General features: G+C 59.3%; 3 protein-coding genes across 3 annotated transcripts; 2 read left to right on the top strand and 1 right to left on the bottom strand.

Moving 5' to 3' along the window:
* Positions 1-2,769: 2,769 nt before the first annotated feature.
* Positions 2,770-3,729, top strand: LOC62_03G005084 (uncharacterized protein; the record flags this gene model as incomplete). The annotated part of the gene is made up of 2 exons (XM_062771610.1): positions 2,770-3,254; positions 3,297-3,729. 2 exons carry the CDS (start codon positions 2,770-2,772, stop codon positions 3,727-3,729), a joined length of 918 nt encoding a protein of 305 aa, XP_062627594.1.
* A 585-nt stretch (positions 3,730-4,314) lies between these two features.
* Positions 4,315-8,345, bottom strand: cut14 (Structural maintenance of chromosome0s protein 2; the record flags this gene model as incomplete). Its single annotated transcript, XM_062771609.1, has 9 exons — positions 8,292-8,345; positions 8,209-8,244; positions 8,053-8,156; positions 7,971-8,008; positions 7,820-7,931; positions 7,510-7,782; positions 7,182-7,460; positions 5,780-7,144; positions 4,315-5,742 (listed from the first exon to the last, which is right to left on the bottom strand). Exons 1-9 carry the CDS (start codon positions 8,317-8,319, stop codon positions 4,315-4,317), a joined length of 3,663 nt encoding a protein of 1,220 aa, XP_062627593.1. The 5' UTR covers positions 8,320-8,345.
* A 2,604-nt stretch (positions 8,346-10,949) lies between these two features.
* Positions 10,950-19,344, top strand: mok13 (Cell wall alpha-1,3-glucan synthase mok13). The gene is made up of 6 exons (XM_062771608.1): positions 10,950-11,701; positions 11,801-11,871; positions 11,928-12,310; positions 12,361-17,669; positions 17,710-18,787; positions 18,837-19,344. The coding sequence occupies exons 1-6, from the start codon at positions 11,563-11,565 to the stop codon at positions 19,171-19,173; spliced, it is 7,317 nt and encodes a 2,438-aa protein (XP_062627592.1). The 5' UTR covers positions 10,950-11,562; the 3' UTR covers positions 19,174-19,344.
* Positions 19,345-19,532: the final 188 nt, after the last annotated feature.

Genomic DNA, 19,532 nt, shown 5'->3' with positions numbered 1-19,532 from the left:
CGACTCTCCTCCCCGCCCGAACCCCGGCCGCCAATCTCCTTCCTCCTGAGACAGGTCCGGATTCAGCGCAGCGAATCGAACGCCCGCTGTGAGGACCAGAGGGACGTTGCAGAAGTACTGCTATTCCGTGGCCGCCACAGCTTCACACTTGTGGTGCGATGTTTGGTGGCAGCCAGCGTCCGTTTTGATCTCGTGTCGAAACGCCCCCGTAGACTGCATTCGTAATTTCCAGTCTTTTCACATCGTGTCTCTGTCCACGTATTTACTGGCGGCATGGTCGACACCACATCCAGAGTCTGCAGGCGCGTGGCCGAACTGCAAGCCGACGTGGGTAAAGTGCAGACATGGTCATCTATGCGAGAAGATGCTCAACAGCCAACTGCTTTGTCATGTGCATAAAGCCTTGAACCAGCTTCCACATGGTCGATAGTTATGCAACGTACCGCAACGAAAAAGTTGCTTACCCGCAAACGTGCGTGTGTCTGGGGCGTGCGGGGCCAATGTGGCACACAAGTGCGAAAGGTGCCACACGGCCCGTGCGGTGTGTCTGCAACACACACACACGCAAAAGGTTCTCCTCGCCCGCTCCAGGACCCCGGCCGCCAACCCCCTTCCTCCTGGGGCAGGTCCGGATCCTGCGAGCAGCCTCGAACCCCCGACCTGCTGTGGACAACAGGCCTGGGCACCCGCTTAGGTAGGCGGGTGTGGTGCTTGGTTGCCGGTTTACTCCAACATGACCCACACACTCAGCCAGCGGTCCACACACAAAGCCACGTGTCTCTGCTTTTGTGAGAGTGACGAACGGTGCCTTCTATCCAATGCATCTTTGGCGATGCATCCAAGTTATGGGTCGCAAACCCAGCAGCCACCGCTGTACAGACGTGCTTCCAAAGACAAGGACTCTACGATGGCCTATATCCTACCCACCCTCAGTATGGCTTGGCACGCGACTTGTCGCGGGAGTGGGTCGCCTTTCCAGGTCCAGTGCTGGAGTGGGCCGCCATGTTGCCACCGCGTAGCCATGGCAGGTCAACCTCGGGGCCACGAGACTGTCGGCGCTTGGTCTTCCTGCCACCTGCAACGGGAGCGTACTTGGTCTCGATGTTGCCGGATTGCGAGGCCAACTTGCGCTCAGCGACGGTGACGGGACGCGACACCTCCCCTTGCTTCTGTCCCTTCCAGTACAGGAGACGTGTGAGCCCCTCGCCCTCGGGGTAGAGATGCACCCTGGCATGAAGGTTGACTGACCAGAAGGTGAGCGTCTCCTGCGCAACGCTAACTTGCACGAGAGAGAGTTGGCGGCGCAGTTGTAGCAACCGAGGTGATACGACGTCATGCCAAACACCTCCGTTTCGGTCGTGAGGCGGCCGAGGTTGACCATGAAGCATGGGCACGGCTTGCCGGGCTTGTCCTTCACGGCGCAGTTGTCGCAGGGGAACTGTGGTCTTCCGGTGAGTTTCATTACGCACCCGGTACTCACTCGACAAGATACGGCGGCAAGTCTTGGGAGTAAGACTCGAAGTGGGCTTGGGTCTTGTTGTCGGTGTTGCGTAGCTTGTTGAACGCGAGCGAGGCCGGGGACGGGCCGCTGCCCCCAAGGGACTCGAGGATTGCCGCGCCCTTCTCTCCGGCGAGGTGCTCGATTGGCCTGAGGAACGGCAGAGAGGGCAGGTAGTGCGGCTGCAGGGCAGGGTGCGCGACCACCGGGTCGAGGAGGTATGGTGCGCCGTCGGCGAAGTACATGGACCACAGGGCATCGTCGACGGTGATCACTGGTGTCGCTGGGCGAGAGGGCATGTCGACTAAAAGCTGATTAAACGGGCAGCCGTTGCCCGACGGCAGTCCAGCTGCGGCAGGGTATGTCCCGCGCTGAGAGTAGAGCGTATTGGGGTTCGGTGTGCTCGTGGCGGTGCGCACAGTGAGTGCGTGTGTTGCGTCCGCGGTGGCGGAGCTCATCGCGACTGGTCTCAGCTTGCTTTGGGGGGAGAAGAGTAGAATGCGAGTGGTGAGACCCAGTGAAGGAGAGTGAGGGGAAGGAATAGAGACAGCGGGGGGGTGGTAATGCCGAAGAACTGGTACATAGCCGCCAATCAATCAATCAATCCATCCACTCAGCCTGTCCGCCACTCGCACCAAAACACACAACACACGCCGCCACACACACACGCCACGTCCGCATGATTTGTTTCGCGGCCCTCTAGCAGGACCAACGTGGCCGACCTGGTCACTGAAGTAGAGCTGTATACGGTGTGGATGTAGTATCGTTCGAGCTGCTAGTTGCAGGCCGGTGCTTCAATGCATGGGATCTCAGCTCAGCGCAGCTGCTGTACCCGTGCAAAAAGGACAAAAATGAGCAAAAAGAATCAACCCCCGGCAACCACTTCTCACCAGTGCCCACGACCGCACGCCGCCGCGCTCGACTCCATGCCGAAAGTCGAGTAGCACTAGCAAAACGACAGTTGTTGAATCCATGTTGGAATCGAACCCCCGCCGCCATCAAGAGTGTTTGGGATGGAACACTCCTCTCGGCCCGCCCCTCTGCCGGAGCCGGCTGGTGATCGTGTCGTCGCGGGGTGGGTTATGACCCCCTCGCTCGCCGCCGTCCGACCCCAAAGCAGCACGTGGGAGTGCGGGGTCGACGCGCTGCCAAATCGCCCATGTCGCAGCCCACACCGTACACGCGCGCTCTGTCGCTCTGCTACACTGCATTCAGTATGTCGTGCTTCGCACAGCGTCATAACGTCTTCAACACCAGGCCAACCACTCACAATGGCCGAAAAGCCCCACCTCCCACACGGCACCCGCACCCTCTTCCGGCGCCGCGTCGACCCCCCAGTCCCAATGAACACGCTATACGGCGACCGCCGCCCCGGCACATACCCGCAAAGCGCAGGCATCCCCGCGCCGTTCGTCGCAAGGTGGAACGAGCGGTTCAACCCCGAGCTTGACCCCGACCCGCACATTTACGTCGCCGCCGACGTGTGGGAGACGCATTTCACACCGGGGACACGTTTCTCGGGATACTTGGTCGACGCGGCGCTCGTCCACCCGGCCCTCTTGCCCTGCTTTTCGCCTCGTCTGCCGTTCCTCCGCCCGGCCAACTTCTTGAGCGGGGCATTTGGCGCTGGGGTGCTCGACCTTCTTGGCCAAGCTTCGGCTGCTCGTGAGGCGCTGAATGTCCTGCTTTCGAGCGACGCAGTTACCGCCAGGTATGTGAAGAAGTTTCGTAACGACCTGCCGCCGTATCTCTTCGAGTGAGTGCCCCTCTCGTCGACGATGAAGCTGACACGCCCCAGAGGCCAGCTCAAGTGCGATAGCTGCATCGAGCTCGGCAAGACGTACAACTGCCCGTGCATATTCGTCAACCTCGGCCGCATGACCGACCCTCGCACCCATCCGGGAGTGACCGGGTACGCGCTCAAGTGCTTCAGCTGCGCCGAGCTCAAGCGCCGCTGTATCTTCTCGTTACGCTGTGTGTTCTCGTACGGCGAGGTCGTGCTCCGCGGGGTCGAGCTGCATGCTCGCGTCGTGAGTCACACCGACACACCCGACCTCAAGCTCGGAGATATGGTGTGGTGGCCTGGACAGAGGCCGGGGATCGAGGTTTATGGCCTGGGTGGCGAGGGGGGTGCGGAGGCTGTGGACGCGGCTGAGTGCGACGAGGCGCCTGCCGAGGAGAAGAGCGAGGAAGGGCCTCATAACGGGTCGCACGCTGGTACTACGGGATAGCTAGTTATTGCTGGTCTACTTATTCGCTGTATCAGCCGCGAAATGAATGAAATCAGTGGCCGCAAGCCGAGACGCCTCACGAAGGCGGCAGCGTGGCACTGCATTCGCGGCGGGCTCGCTGGAGAGTTTTCCGCGGCTCCACGGACCGCAAAAGGAAGAGTTTGACGCCATACCGCGACGTACAGTCAGTAGAAGCGTCGCCAAAAATTAGTCACGTACGTGTCTGTCCCCACACACACAAGGCAGTGTTCGCACCCACAAAAGGAGGCACACAACCACTCCCGAACTCTCATCGGCCCCTCTAACGCCAGGGGATGATAGAATTGCCCAGCCCGGGATTCGAACCCTGGCCTCGCTCAGCTGTCCAGAGGGAGACAAGCGTGCAAGACGCTTGCTCCGTGTCCACCACTGCTCCTCCGCTACCGGTAAACGGATTGTCAGTTCGCGCGGGCGGCAGCCTATACCCTGCCACATTGCCAATTGATCCCGATCACAACGCCACCACAACTGCTGATACTCAATCCATGTAGCAATGCACTGTACAACAAGCTCTAAAACACCCAGGCACAATCGTCGGCGGCAAGTCTATCTAACAGTGAGAGGCGCGCGTGTGCTGCTACCCGCTGCTGTCCGCTTCTTGCCGCCCGCGGCTGCCTTGTCACCATCGCCGCCGGCGCTGTTCTCCTTGTCCTCATAGAAGCCGTTGGCGGAGCGGCTGGCCGTGCGCTCGACAACCGAGGTACCGTCGCGGAAGCGTGCACGGAAGAGGACGTTGGCGTTGGTGAAGAGACCCTCCTTGAGCGAGACGACGATGAACTGGCTGCCCTTGAACCGTGTGCGGAAGAGCTGGCCGATATGTTGTGTGTGCTGCAGGTCGAGCGCGGCGTCAATCTCGTCAAGAATGTACATTGGCGCCGGCTTGAACTGGAGCAGAGACATGATGAGCGAGAGCGCGATGAGCGATCGCTGACCGCCCGACAACTCGGTCAAGCTCGCCTTCCAGACGCTGCCGAGGCGGACCTTGACCTCGAGACCCTCGGTCAGGTCCTGGCCCTCGGGAGGCTGCAGCTTGGCAAAGTTGCCAGGCAAGAGCTCCTCGAAGATGAGACCAAAGTCCTTGTTGACCTTCTCCCACGTCTTGAGAAGAGCGTCGCGCTTGTAACGGTCGAGCTCGGCGATCGTGTCCTCAATCTTGGACTTGTCCTTGAGCACGGTCGCCATCATCTTGCGCAATGCCTGCTCCTTCTTCTCGACGTTGTCGATCATGTTCATGACCTTGGTGTTGATCTTGCGGCCCATGCCCTTGTGCTGCGCCTCGAGCTCTCGGCACTGCTCACGAGCCTGGTTGAGGTTGACGCCCGCAAAGTCGTAAGGCGATCCAGGCTTGCCGAAGAACTGGTGCTCATCCGGAATCCACGTGAACTGCTTCTCGAGATTCTCCTTCATCGCCTCGGAGGAGGAGCGCTCCTTGGTGACAAGGACAAGGTCATGGTCGAGCTTCTTGAGGGCCAGCTCGGCGTCGACAATCTCCTGGCGCTTGGCTTTGAGGTCCTTCTCGAGGTCGGCCATCTCCGTGTCGAACGCGACAAGGACGGCGCGCTCCTTCTTGAGCTTGGCCTCGGCAGCCTTGTAGTCGGACTGCTGAGAAGCGTAGGTCTCGCCGAGGGCCTTGAGCTCAGCCTTGCTCTTCGAGTGGGCAGACTCGGCCTCCGTGATCTCGGCCTGTGCAGCCTCGACGTCAGCCTCGAGCTGCTGGAGCTCGAGCTCGGCAGTCTGGACCTCCTTCTGGCGCAGCTTGACCTGAGTAGTCTTCTTGCTAAGCTCCTTCTTCTTGCTGGCAATGTCCGCCTTGATCTCCTTGAGCTTCGAGTCCTTGTTGTTCTTGAAGTCATCCATCTCCTTCTCGAGACGCTTGCAGTCGGCAGCGGCAATCTTCTGCTTCTCCTTGGCCTCGCTGACAACTTCCTTCAGCTCGACGAGGGACTTGCGGGCGGCCTCGACCTCTGAGATGATCTGCCAACGTTAGTTTCGATACGACTGCTGTACCCACCTTGGTGGCGTTACTGCCGCTGACCTGCTCCTCGAGCAGATGGACGGCGTGAGAGCAGAGGTCAAGCTCGCGCTTGTCCTTGCGCCACTGGTCGATGACCTTCTTGGCGCTGGCCAGCTCGCGCGAAGCTTCCTCCAAAGCCTGCTTGTGCTTGTTCATCTCGCGCTCAATAGCACGAAGTTCCTGGACCTTGACGAGAAGGCCAGAGCTTGAAGGAGCGGCACCCCCGGACAGAGTGCCAGAGGGGTCATAGACGTCGCCGTCGAGGGTGACCGAACGCACGCCAATAGCCTTGTTGAATGTGACCGCCTGGGCCGACTCCTTGTCCTTGCAGATGAACACGTCGCCAAAGACGTAGGCCATGGCGGCGCTGACATCTTCGTCGTAACCGATGAGGTCGAGGGCCACATTGGCCTTGCCAGGCGCAAGCTTGTTGGCGGCTGCAATCTTCTCGGCCGACATGCGGAAGGCGTTGATCTTGTTGAGGGGAATGAGGGTGACACGCTTGCGCAGCTTGCCCTTGTCGAGGAGAGCCGAGCCGACCTTCTCGTCCTCGACGACGACATTGTAGAGCTTTCCACCAGCGCAGATCTCAAGAGCAGTGGAGCTTGCGAAGTTGGCCTTGTCGAGGTCAACGAGGGTGGCGACAAGACCCTTGACCTTGGAGCGGTCAAAGTTGGGGTACGGGTCCGAGTAGGTGAAGTCGATGGCGGCGAGACGCGACTTGAGGTTGTCACGCTGCTCCGAGAGCTGGGCGACCTTCTGACCGTGCTCGGCCTGGCGGGAGAGGAGCTCATTCTCCTTAGTCTCGTCCCATCCAGCAGCTTCAACACGGGTCTTGAGCTTCTCTGCGTCGGCGCGCTTGGCCGCGAGCTCCTTGATGAGCCCTTCACCCTCCTTCTCAGCCTTCTTGGCGCGCGGCTCCTTCTCCTTGAGCTCACGCTCAGCGAGGCCAATCTTGACCTTTGCCTGCTCAGCCGCCGTACCAGCAGCAGCGAGACGGGCCTTGGCCTCGGCTAGCTGACCGAGGTAGCCACCAGCATTCTCGTCGTCGTTGGAAGACGAGGAGACACCGGTGAGGAGAGTCTGGAGGAGTTCTTCTGTGCGAGCAAGCTCGGTGGCACCGGCGTCGTAAGCCGCCTTGAGCTCTGCGAAAGCAGCAGAGTCCGCGGAAGACGACTTGCGGCCATTGTCGAGGGAGTCTTGCAGGTCCTTGGCAGACTTCTTGGCGACCTCGATGCGCTTCGCGTCGTCCGCAACTGTGCTCTCGTGGATCTCGAGCTGGGCCTTGGTCTTGACGAGTTCACGGTCAAGCGCATTGACTGCGTCGGTGAGGCCCTGGACCTTTCCGCCCTTGGCCAGTTCCTGACAAGTCAGCTACCATCCCTCTCAGCTGACGAACCTTTGTCCTCCTGGCCTCGATGTCCGCGAGCTCACTCTCCATACCCTTGCACTCGCGACCACCGCGCTCAATGTCCTCCTTAGCGACCTCGATGTCCTTCTTCTTCTGGTTGATGTTACCAGCGGCCTTGTCGAGCTTGTCGACAACGAGCTTCCACTCGTAGGCCTTGACGAGGCGGGTAAGGCGCTCGAGCTCGCTGGTCGCCTTCTGGTACTCGAGGTACGACCTCTTCTCGGCGCGGAGCTTCTCGAGCTTGGGGTCGATCTCCTCACGAAGAAGCTGTGGCATCGTCAGTTGTTGGGTACTCCCCTTACTCCCGCCAACTGACCGATTCAATCTCCTCGACCTTCTTGTCCTTCTTGGCCATAGTCTTGACAGCCTTGTCCTTGCGTTCCTCGAACATCCTGGTGCCCGCAGCCTCCTCGACCATACCGAGAATCTCAGCCGGCTTCATGTTAAGCACCTTGGTGATCTTGCCCTGCATGATGAGGAAGTTGGGGTTGTTGATGTTGAGCTGCACCGACTGGAACAGGTTCTGGATGGCCTGCAGAGTCGACTTGTGGCCGTTCAAGAGGTACTTGGATACGTTTCCGACCGCAATCTGCAACGTTAGCTGAAGCAACTCAAGGCCAGCTTACCTGACGGGTGACTGTAATTTGCGCTGCATTCTCAAAGCCGACAGGGCTCTTGGAACGGTCCTGGTTGTTGAACACGATCGTGACGGAGGCCTTGGTGATGCCTGCCTGTCCACTGTGATTGATCAGTACTCGGTCACTGGGCGCAGCTCACCGCTTGTAGATGAGGTCCATGAGGTTGTTTGCGCGAACCTGAAGAATGAGCTGCTGTCTCGAATATCGTGGAGCTAGCTCACCGACTGCATGTTGGTGATACCAAGCACGAAACAGATGGCATCGAGGATGTTGGACTTTCCCGAACCATTGAGGCCGGTGATGGCATTGAACGACTCATCGAAGTCTAGCGGGGTGTCAGCGCGCCTTCATCGCAGCAGGCTCCGAGCCAAACACACTTGAGATGGTCGTCCGGACAGGATACGACTTGAAGCCTGCGGCATGTCAGCGTGGTGATTGACGAGCCTGATCCGTAGCTCACCGTCCAGGATGAGTTCTTCGATCCTCATCTTGGTCGAGGGCTTGTGGTTGTCGTGGTCAGTCGAGAGAGTGTTGTTGTTTTGACCGTGCGTGCGCGATCATGACCGGGGTGTGCTTTGTGTTGACAACAAACCAGGCGCGTGATACGGAGCAGGGGAGTCGGAAATGACACGTATTGGGACTTGGAGATGTACGATATAAATACTCCCGCTACCATTATTCCACGTGTAAAGTCGTTGTCGTTTTGCCTCCGCCCAGAGCGACGTGGCGACGTCTGCAGGAGACCAGGATCACAAAACCAAGGTTTACACTTGTGTCAGCACGAATAGAAATGCTTCTAATCGACAATAACAAAGCCCTCTATTAGCCCAAAATTTCTGAAGCACACCTCGACTACCCTTTTAGTATCTAGTGTTTGCCCCGATCTGACCCTGTGGCTTATGCTTGTGCAGTCAAAAGTCCCTGCCAGGCTATGCAAAGTCCTTCCTTCGCTCCATTTTCCGCGACCTAGACCCACTGCAGCGGCCACCACCTCGCCCCAACTTGCGCGCTTGCGCGGTTTGGTGGCTGCAGGTCATGGCTTGCCCGCACCAACTCGCATACAGTACGCGCAGGTTTGACGCTGGACGAGCCGGGAGCCAAGGCGAGACACAAACGTAACACAAACACGAAATGCGCAGCAGCGGAAACAGCGGGGCGGGGCGGGCTACACACCGACCGACACGGCGTTGGCTCGAGTCGCGCGCTTGCGACACGGCGTCTGAACATTGCTGCGTTGCGCCCTCCGCTCGCGCCGCAGCCGGACAGCGGGCCGGTCGGGGCTGTTTCGTGGCGCCGCATACCGTGTCAACAAACAGCTGTGCAGTTCCCATGAGTGTATCATGGAGACGAGCGCGGGCCGCGGTGCATCAGTTACTGGGAATGCATGGTAACTGATAGCGAGGCGAAGGAGCAGCGCGATGATTGCAACTTCCGACGGTTTCCCCTTGCAATGCCGTGATGCGCGGACCTTGTTTTTATGGAGACAGCGCCAACATTCCCTGGTGCTTGTTGATATCGTCAAGTCGCCAGTGAGTGGCGTCGTCACCTTGAACCACTGTTTGCTGCTTGCTGCTGCACAGTCCAACGTCCGTGCGGCGGCTTGAACCGGCGGTAGCGACGGCGAGGGCGAGCTGTGCTGGGCGTTTCACTGCAGCTGTCATTGGGTGGATGGGCATTGCTGTGTTTACGTCTGTCTGACACGAGACGACCCCAAAGCTGGAGGGGCGGCGGTGGCTCCGGCTTGCAGGTTTGTGGTGGACGTGGTGGCTTTATCGATTCCTGTCATGGAATGCTCGCTCGCTCGCTCGCCCGCTGGAGGATGGCCAGATACCTCGCCCACTATCCACATACCCCCGACCCTTGCTCCTAGCAGCTGCCCTGCTGCAAGAGCCATACGTCGCCTGTCTACCCATCCCTCCGCTCGCCGCCACCTCCCCTCACTCCCTTCAGGTGCTTCCGGACTGCTTCCTGTCCATGTCATGTCGGATACGTCGGACATGGATCATCTTGGTAGCAGGCGGGCGCAGAGGGGGGCCACTGGGGGCCACTGACGAGACGAGGCGTCGAGGGAAAGGTGAACATGGTTTGCCTTGCCCCCGAGGCCCGAGGAGGAGGCGTTTGCGAAAACGGGGGCAACGGGGGAAGAGGGGGCGCAGTGAAATGAGATCAGCCAAAGTGTACTGATTGCTTCTGCTTCTGCGAGCCGCAAGCCTCCTGCGCCGCCGGGCGCGTGTTAACAGTTCCAGCGTTCCCAGATGCGTGTCGCCCCGGGCAGGCGGGCGGGCGGGCGTCAATACGACGCGGTCCATGTCGCAGTCAGTCGCGTCGCAAATGTTTGTTTTTGGACACGACTTGGACTAGTTGCAGTCAATACTAGTTTCAATCAATGGGCAGTCAGTCGCCTGCTGCTACGGACCACTACAACCAGGCGGTGTAGGAGAATTTTGGGTGCTGCTGATGCAGAATGACATGGCCAGTCTTCCCTGAGACCACAGTGCCAAACCCTTGAATAAAGAGACCTCATGCACATTGCTCATGCACCGACGCGCGCGCCGTTGATGAACGTGAATGTGCCCAGCTCAAGGAGGCGTCGGGCGTCGGGTGCGGCGGCGGCAGCGGCGCGCACGCACGCGTTGTGCGCAGTGAAGTGTTTGGTTGCCCGCCCTGACGCGACGAGGCGTCGCTGGATGAGATGGATGATGAGTGGACATGATAGCACGCGCGGAGGGGGGCACGGGGGGGGCGTATCTTTGCTCGTGCGCCCCGGATCAGGGTTGTCATGGTAACCCTGAACCTCTTGGCCCACTCTGCTCTTCCCTTGGTCTCCCTTGGCGCGCACGCCCTCTGGCCCGTCACCCCCCCTCCGTGCGCCCCCTTCTCTCGCCCGCCTGCCTGTGCTGAAAAATAAGGCTAACACTTGGCTTCTGGGCGACGCGCGCCTGGGCTGCTTGTTGCTTCTGTTGCTGGCTGTCGCCAGTGTGCCCCTGGCCCTGACTGGAGACTCTGGGCTCGACAATCCTGCCTGCTGCCTGCACTGATTCAATTCCCCTCCTTGGCCTTCATTTCACTCGTCCGCGCTTTACAGAAGTTCGCGTTGGCAGTCAGCCAGCACCAAGTCGCCGCCGTCTCCGCCGCCGCCGCTGCCGTCGCCGTGCAACCACCAACAATCTCTCTCGACATTGCAACACGACGACGCACAGCTCCGCGCCATCATTTCCCAGCCTGACATTTCTCAACCGCCCCGCCCGTCTCCCTCTCTCTCCCTCCTCCTTCCCTTTCCCTTCCTCCCAGTTCGGACACTAGCACTGCAACTTAAGGCTCGACTTCATTGCCGCTCGCCGCCGTCGCTGCCGACCGACTGACCGATACCCACCAACCCTTGCTCGCCTTCCCTCTCTCACTCGGCACCGACGCGACAAAGCTACTATACCTCCTACCAGAGGTAACGCCAAACGCGCGCGTCAAACTCCCCCAGGACACCAAATCTCGTCACTACCTTCCCTTCCCTTTGGCGACTGGCTCACCATCACTCTCTCACCATCTCACGACAACGACGTGTCTATCAAAAGCGCTGCAACGACCAACCGACCGACCTGACGCCGCCGACACAGTCGTGAACACACCACCTCTTACGCCTGCAACGACTCTTTGACACGCGCACTGCACGCCATCAGCCCCCTCTCTCGCCATCCCCTCTCTTCCCCTCTAGACCCTCTGCCCTCCGCGCAGCTATGCGGAGAGGGTCAAGCACGCCCTCGTTGCGTTGGCTGCGACCATCACACCTCCTGGCACTAGCCGTCTGCGCAGCAAGTGTAGCCGCGCACGTCTACAATGAGACTCTAGACCCATGGAACCTCAACAAGAATCAAGGTCAGTCTTGTGGGACGGGGGTGATCGTGCCGGCAGCCTAGCCTTTTGCTGACGCGCATGTGTTCTTGCTCGCTCTGCTTTGTCATTGTACTCATACAGCTGCAAATGATTCAATCGACTACACTACCCCCAGGAGGGATCGCTACTTCCCATCGCCACAAAACTGGAGGGTACGTGCAGATTGCGGTGGCGCCGTGAAGCTTATCGCTGACCCGCGGCCATATAGTCCCTCCCAGCATATACTCTCCTTATCGACAAGTGGATTGATGGTGACCCGACCAACAATGACTTCTTCAACCTCACGTACGAGTACGACTGGCGAGAGACTCAGATTCGCACCGGTGGCGATGCCATGGGTCTCCTCGACGAGCGTGGCCTCGACTACATTCAGAGCATGGGCTACAAGATGATCTACATGGCCGGCACCGTGTTCCTCAACATGCCCTGGCAGTCGGACGGATACTCGGCGCTCGACTTTACATTGTTGGACCCTCACTTTGGCAATCTCACTGCTTGGCAGCAGTTTATCGACGGCGCACATGCCCGTGGCATGTACATCCTCGTCGACTTTACTGTTGGAACCATGGGTGACTTGATTGGTTTCAAGGGGTGAGTGCCCTGCAGTGATGGCAAGGCCGTGAAACTGACTGCTCTTCCAGACATCTCAACTCCTCGACGCCGTTCAACACGAACGAGTACGAGGTTGTCTGGAAGGACCCGGCCTACGGACCGTGGGGAATCGACCACTACCCCGACTGGAACTTTACCAACGTCTACAACGAGAGCTGCGTCTACCCGACCTTCTTCACCGACGATGGCTCGATTGTCGACCCCGGAATCCAGGGCTGCTACGAGTCTAGTTTCGACCACTACGGTGACATTGAGGCTTTCGGTGTCTTCCCCGACTGGCAGCGTCAGCTGGCCAAGTTCGCCTCGGTCCAGGACCGTCTTCGCGAGTGGCGTACCGAAGTGTTAGACCGACTCAAGGTCTTTAGCTGTCTCTCGATTGAGGCGCTTGACATTGACGGCATTCGTATCGACAAGGCCACCCAGGTTACTGTCGATGCCCTCGCCGACTGGGCCAACCACACTAGGGCCTGCGCCGCTTCGTTCAACAAGACAAACTTCTTCATTCCCGGCGAAGTCACTGGTGGTGACACGTTCGGTGCCATCTACTACGGTCGCGGTCGTACCCCAGGAATGCGCACCACGTACGAGGAGGCCTTGAACTTGACCCAGGCAGACAACACAAAGTTCCTCCGCGACGAGGGCTTGGCCCCTCTCGACGGCTCGTGCTTCCACTACTCGGTCTACCGTCAGATCTGCCACTACCTCGGTGTGGACGGCCAGCTTTCCGTCTCCAATGACATTGACCAGAACTTTGTCAACGGCTGGAACATGATGTTGACCAGCAACGACTTCCTCAACCAGCAGACTGGCGACTTCGACCCCCGTCACATGTACGGTGTCGCGAACCAGGATATCTTCCGTTGGCCGGTTTTGGAGAACGGCACCCAGAAGCAGCTTGCGGGTTCGTTCATCACCCACCTGCTACTTCCAGGCATCCCCCTGGTGTGGTACGGCGAGGAGCAGGGCCTGTACATTATCGACTCGAGTAGTTCCAACTACGTGTACGCTCGTCAGGCCATGGTTGCCAACCCCGCTTGGAAGCGTCACGGCTGCTACAAGATGGGAGGTGACCAGTTCCACCAGCTCGGCTACGACGCGGCTCTCACCGGCTGCTACGACCCTGGAGTCGCTCTCGACCACTTCGACCCCACGGCTACCACTCGCCGCGCTTTCCGCAACTTCAACCACATCCGCGAGAACTACCCCGCGGTTCAGGATGGCTTCATGCTTACTCAGCTGAGCAACCACACTCATTGGCGCATTCTGCCCTTCGGTACGGTCAGCGAGTTTGGTCTGTGGTCGTCCGTTCGTGTTCCCTCGCAGAAGCAGCAAGGCAGCAATGGCTTCAACACCGATGGTCAAATCTCCCAAGCGGTCTGGATGCTGTACACCAACGAGAACGTCTCGATGAGCTACAACATCGACTGCGGTGGCCAGGACCCGATTCGGTCGCCATACGCCGTCAACGGCAACGGCTCGTCGATAGTCCGCAACCTCTTGTCCCCCTACGAGAATTACACGCTCCAGAACACGCAAGAGTCGTTCTACAACAACGGTCAGGCTCCTTACCGTGGCTGCATTGGTTCCATCAACCTGCAGCCTTACGACTTCAAGGTTCTTGTTCCCCTCGACCAGTGGGTTCCACCTCGGCCCACATTGTCTGGCTTCTCGCCCGGCCACGACCAGCGTGTCGTTCTCAACGGCGACACCATCCAGATTACCCTCGAGTGGGATGAGGAGATGGATTGTGACAGTGTCACCAGAGGTGTTAGCCTCCTCTTCACCGGAGACACGAGCCACGGGACGCCAAGCATCAGTGGCACTCCAAGCTGCCTCACCCTTCCTGACCAGCCTCCTACCGAGCTCAATGGTGTCGGTCCTTCGAAGTGGCATTGGGTCGCCAACATCACCAACGCCGCCGAGGGCATTTACAAGATTGAGATTGCCCCCGTCAACTCGCAGCGCAACCCTGCCACCTCCACTGGCTTCAAGGACCACCTCATGTTCCGCGCCGGTCTGCCTTCCAACCAGTTTGTCTTCCCCGAGAATGACTACAACAACTCGATCTTCCACAAGGACGGGGACACTTTCACGCTCAACCACAATGCGTGGGGTGCCGACATGTTCCGCTACTCTGCCAACTTTGGACAGTCGTGGAGCCCATACCAGCCCTACGAGGCGTCCACTACGCTCAACGCCACCATGTTCAAGGAGAAGAACAACTGGTGGAAGGGTGAGCACGTCATGGTCCAGTACTGGTCCAAGGTTGCAGGCACTGCGGCCCAGGTCGTTCACGCCGATTCGCCGGACTACAAGGGCTACAACCGCCGCTGGCCTCAGGTCCTTCTCAGCGGTCCCTTCAACCAGTGGGGTTACGACATTGGCGTTAACGCGCACTTCAAGAGTGTCGGCGATGGCATCTGGTCGATGCCTATTGCCAGTACCTGGCCGAACCTGTTCCACATCAACATCTGGAAGTTTGACGATTACTACTATGGCGACGCGGATAATGATGGTGTTCTCGACCGTTACCCTCCCAACTCCCTTACGCCAAACTACCTCAACATGACCTACCCGCCGCGCCCTTATCTTGCCTGGCAGGTCTTTATTGACGACGCAAGCGGCCGCTGGAGCGTTCTTCCTCTCGGCCACGAGCTCGTGTCAATCATCGCCTTTGCACTCCTCCTTACCATCCCCATCATCACCGCCTTTGCGGCCGCAGCCATCTTCCGCTACTCGTTCTACTCGATCAAGATCAACAAGTGGGGAACCAAGCCGGCCAAGGAGTCGAGCAACTACTTCCCAATCGTCGGCGCCGCCGCAGCGCACCACGACAAGAAGGAGGGACCCGTCTCTGAAAAGCACCACTCGGTCATCTTGCACGAAAAGGTCAAGAAGCCGGAACGCATTATCGGTTGGCCCGAGGACCCTACCAAGCGTCGCAGGGTTCTTATCGCCACCCTCGAGTACGAGATTCTCGACTGGGCCGTCAAGGTCAAGATTGGTGGTCTTGGTGTCATGTCGACGCTCATGGGCAAGGCCATGACCGACGTTGACCTCATCTGGGTTGTTCCCAAGGTCCAGGACATCGACTACCCCCAGGGCGACTTTGCTGAACCCATCGAGGTCACCATCTTCGGCGAGCCCTACCTCATCGAGGTTGAGACTCACCAGGTCGACAACATCACATACGTTATTCTCGACTCGCCAGTGTTCCGTGCTCAAACCAAGTCGGACCCCTACCCCCAGCGCATGGACGACCTGAGCTCCGCCATTTTCTACTCGACCTGGAACCAGGCTATTGCCGAGACGATCCGCCGCTTCGAGGACATTGACATCTACCACATCAACGACTACCACGGTGCCCTGGCCCCTCTCTACCTTTTGCCCAGGATCGTCCCCGTCTGTCTCTCGCTCCACAATGCCGAGTTCCAGGGTCTCTGGCCTCTCCGCACCAAGGACGAGATGAAGGAAGTCTGTGCCGCCTTCAACATTTCCAAGGAGGTCTGCTCCAAATATGTGCAGTTTGGCAACACTTTCAACCTCCTCCACGCGGCCGCCTCTTTCATCTCGCACCACCAGAAGTCGGTTGGCGTCGCTGGTGTGTCCGACAAGTACGGCAAGCGTTCATGGGCTCGTTACCCCGCCCTGTGGACGCTGAGGAACATTGACTCGCTTCCCAATCCCGACCCTACCGACATTGCCGCCCTTGACGAGCAGCCCGTTGCCGTGGACAAGATTCAGGTCGACCAGGTCGCCGAGTCCAAGAGGCCGGAGCACAAGCGTCAGGCCCAGGAGTGGGCCGGTATCAAGCAGGACCCCCGCGCCGACCTCTTCGTCTTCGTCGGTCGTTGGTCCAAGCAGAAGGGTGTTGACCTTATCGCCGACGTCATGCCTGGCCTCCTTGACAAGAAGTCGAACATTCAGCTCATCTGTGTCGGCCCCGTCATCGACCTTTACGGACGTTTCGCCGCTGAAAAGCTGGCCCGCCTCATGGAAATGTACCCCGACCGCGTCTTCTCCAAGCCCGAGTTCACCACTCTGCCGCCCTACCTCTTCTCCGGAGCCGACTTTGCCCTCATCCCTTCGCGTGACGAGCCCTTCGGTCTCGTCGCCGTCGAGTTCGGTCGTAAGGGCGCCCTTGGTGTCGGCTCTCGTCTCGGTGGCCTCGGTCTTATGCCCGGTTGGTGGTTCCCTGTGGAGAGTAGCACGGCGACGCACATGCTCTCGCAGTTGACCAAGACGATCAAGCTTGCCCTCAAGTCGACTCCCCAGGAGCGTGCCATTCTTCGTGCTCGCTCTGCCGTTCAGCGTTTCCCCGTCGTCGAGTGGCGCCAGCGTCTCGAGGACTTCCAGCGTCGCAGTATCACTATGTCGCGATCGGTTGCCGGCGAGCATGCTTGGGGCTACGAACAGTCTGCCAGCCATACCCTTTACGCGTCCGGACAAAACGACAGCTCGACGTCGCTTGGTACCTGGAACCGACCTGGTACTCCCGACTCTGGCTCTGGCGCCTCGGCCCCCGGATCACCTCGCCCTGACTCAAGACGCGTCTCTAGTGGTGTCAACCTGCCGCCCGGAGCTGCTAGCCCCGGTGGCGGAGAGGCAACATTCACTGGCAGCGACTACCACCGTCGTTTCGAGGACAGAAAACAGAACCGTGGCTCGGGCGAATCGTTCTACGACGAGGACCCCAACGCCGCTGCCATGTACCAGGACCCACTCGCAGCTTTGGAAGGCAGGCCGCGCGGCAAACCCAAGTTTGGCTTTGCTGGCGACGACGAGGCCTCAAGTGTGGTTTCCTCCGACCATGGTGACCAGAGCATGAGCATGATTGCGCCATCTACGATGTCCGAGACTCCAACTGGCCATGCCTACGACAGCTTCCTTGCCGCAGCCAACCGACAGTTTGCCAAGACGACCGACGGACGAAAGCAGCCCGACCCGTTCATGGAGCGTCGAATGAGCACCATGAGCACGGCCTCATCCACCTTTGTCCCTAGCCGTCCGTTCAGCTTCACCTCGCGCGTCTCCTCCTTCGACTCGATCTCGAGCATTGTCGATGAAAAGAATGCCTCGCCCCTCAACAAGGCTATGGAATCCTTCACCGACGCTGACGGCGAGGTCTCGCAGACCTTTGTCCAGAAGCTGCAGGGCCTCTCGGCTGCCAACTCAAAGGGCGACCTGTGTATCGAGAAGTTCCTGATGAAGAGCGAGAAGCAGTTCTTCAACGAAATGAAGAAGGAGAAGCTCATGGCCATGAGCGTTCGCTCGCGTGACTCGATTCACGGTGGCGGTTCCTCGCACCAGAGCACCATCGACGGCTTCCGCCCAGAATGTACGTGCCGCTAGTCTTTCGTCGCGCTAACCTTGTACAGCACCGCAGGGTCAGTACTCGCTGTCCGGTCACAGCCACCCCGAGGACTACTACAGCTCTTCGATGATGTACGACGAGCACGGCGAGCTTGAGAAGCCCATGACTAGGACGCAGGTGCTCATGGAGCGCTCGATCTACGGCTGGCCGCTCTACGCCATTGTCATCTCTATCGGCCAACTTCTCAGTGCTACCTCGTTCCAGCTTTCGCTTCTCGGCGGCGCGAACACGCAGACAGCTACCGACCTCTACATCATTTGTGCCATCTTCTGTGTCGCGACGGTGTTCTGGTACACGCTGTTCCGCATGCGTCCCTCGGTCTACGTTCTTGCCATCCCCTGGCTGCTCTTCGCCATCGCCTTCTTCATGATCGGCCTCCCCGCACTCTACGGTCCCTTCGTGGCACCTCGCCAATGGCTCACCAAGGTTGCAACGTGGTTCTACGCCATCGCCTCGTCTGCCGGCTTCCTGTTCTTCGGCCTCAACTTTGGTGAAGAAGCTGGTGCGGCTGCCGAGATTTGGATTATGCGCGCGTGCATTGTCCAGGGTCTCCAGCAGATCTGGGTGTCGGCTCTGTGGTACTGGGGTTACACGCTTGTGGGCCAGAACGCGGCGACGTACAACACTCCTCGCGCCATCATCTGCGTCACCTGGCCGCTTGCCGCCGTCTGCGTCGCGTTCGCCTACCTCATGTTCTGGGGTCTGCCCGACTACTACCACCAGATTCCGCCCTACATGCCCAACTTCCTCCGCACCCTTGTACGCCGAAAGCTGGTCATCTGGTTCATGATCTCGGAGATCCTGCGCAACTACTGGCTGTCGCCGCAGTACGGCCGCAACTGGCAGTTCCTGTGGCGCGAGGCCCAGGTCCCGAAGTGGTCGGTGGTCATCATGCTCGTGATCTTCTTCATCGGCATTTGGGGCCTGCTCATGGGAGTACTCATCAAGTACGCAAAGGTGCACTCGTGGCTCCTGCCCGTGTTCGCAGTGGGCTTAGGCGCGCCACGCTGGGCCCAGATGTTCTGGGGTATCTCTGGCTTCGGCATCTACGTTCCTTGGGGAGGTGTCGCTGGACCTTACATGTGAGTGGGCTACACAATCAGATAGAGTGCAAGCGCTGACAGACCCCAGTGGCACCTGTGTTTGGCTCTGGCTTGGTGTGCTCGACGCGATCCAGGGCGTTGGCTTTGGCATGATCCTGCTCCAGACACTTTCACGTCTTCACGTGTGCGCAACGCTGGCCGCGGCGCAGTTTGTCGGCTCGGCCGTGCTCATGATTGCACGCGCCACGGCACCTGACAAGAATGGCCCAGGCAACGTGTTCCCCAACGCCGCGTTCTGGTCGCCTTCTACGGGCGAGAACAACCCTGTCGCGCACTGGGAGTTCTGGCTCTGTCTCGTGTGCCAGCTGATTATTCCTTTCGGCTACTTCAGCTTCTTCCGCAAGGAGCAGCTTGTCAAGCCATGAGCAGTGTACGAGGAGCAGAGAAGGGGAGGAGGAGGTAGAGACGACGACGACGGGGTGTGTCTGTGTGACTTAGACTATAGCATGTGTTTGTGGGCCGCCCGACACGGACGACGACCCACACGACGAGATTACCCTCACGAACCACGTTCAATCCAATGGACCTTTGCGCACCGATACCTTAGTATTGATATGCACAACTATCTGCAACATGACGAGGGGGTGGGCGAGGGCGAGACGGGCGAGGATGTATGCATGGCACGGCGACGCAGAGTACTTAACCACTGCCCAGCGAAACTGTGGGAGTTTGACGCCGGCCGCCCTGTCATTGGGTGAGAGGGTGGTCGCGCGGCCCCGCAGGC

This window comes from Vanrija pseudolonga, chromosome 3 (assembly GCF_020906515.1).
Source record: "Vanrija pseudolonga chromosome 3, complete sequence".
NCBI classification, from domain to species: domain Eukaryota; kingdom Fungi; phylum Basidiomycota; class Tremellomycetes; order Trichosporonales; family Trichosporonaceae; genus Vanrija; species Vanrija pseudolonga.
The sequence above is the reverse complement of the archived record's forward strand: the minus strand, read 5'-3'. Positions and strand labels throughout refer to the sequence as shown.

Bases quoted from the DNA above. Each gene is read 5' to 3' on its own strand.
- mok13 (XM_062771608.1), top strand. From the start codon at position 11,563: ATGCGGAGAGGGTCAAGCACGCCCTCGTTGCGTTGGCTGCGACCATCA. The intron at 12,311-12,360 runs GTGAGTGCCCTG...CTGCTCTTCCAG, and splicing joins GACTTGATTGGTTTCAAGGG to ACATCTCAACTCCTCGACGC. The intron at 18,788-18,836 runs GTGAGTGGGCTA...GACAGACCCCAG, and splicing joins GGTGTCGCTGGACCTTACAT to TGGCACCTGTGTTTGGCTCT.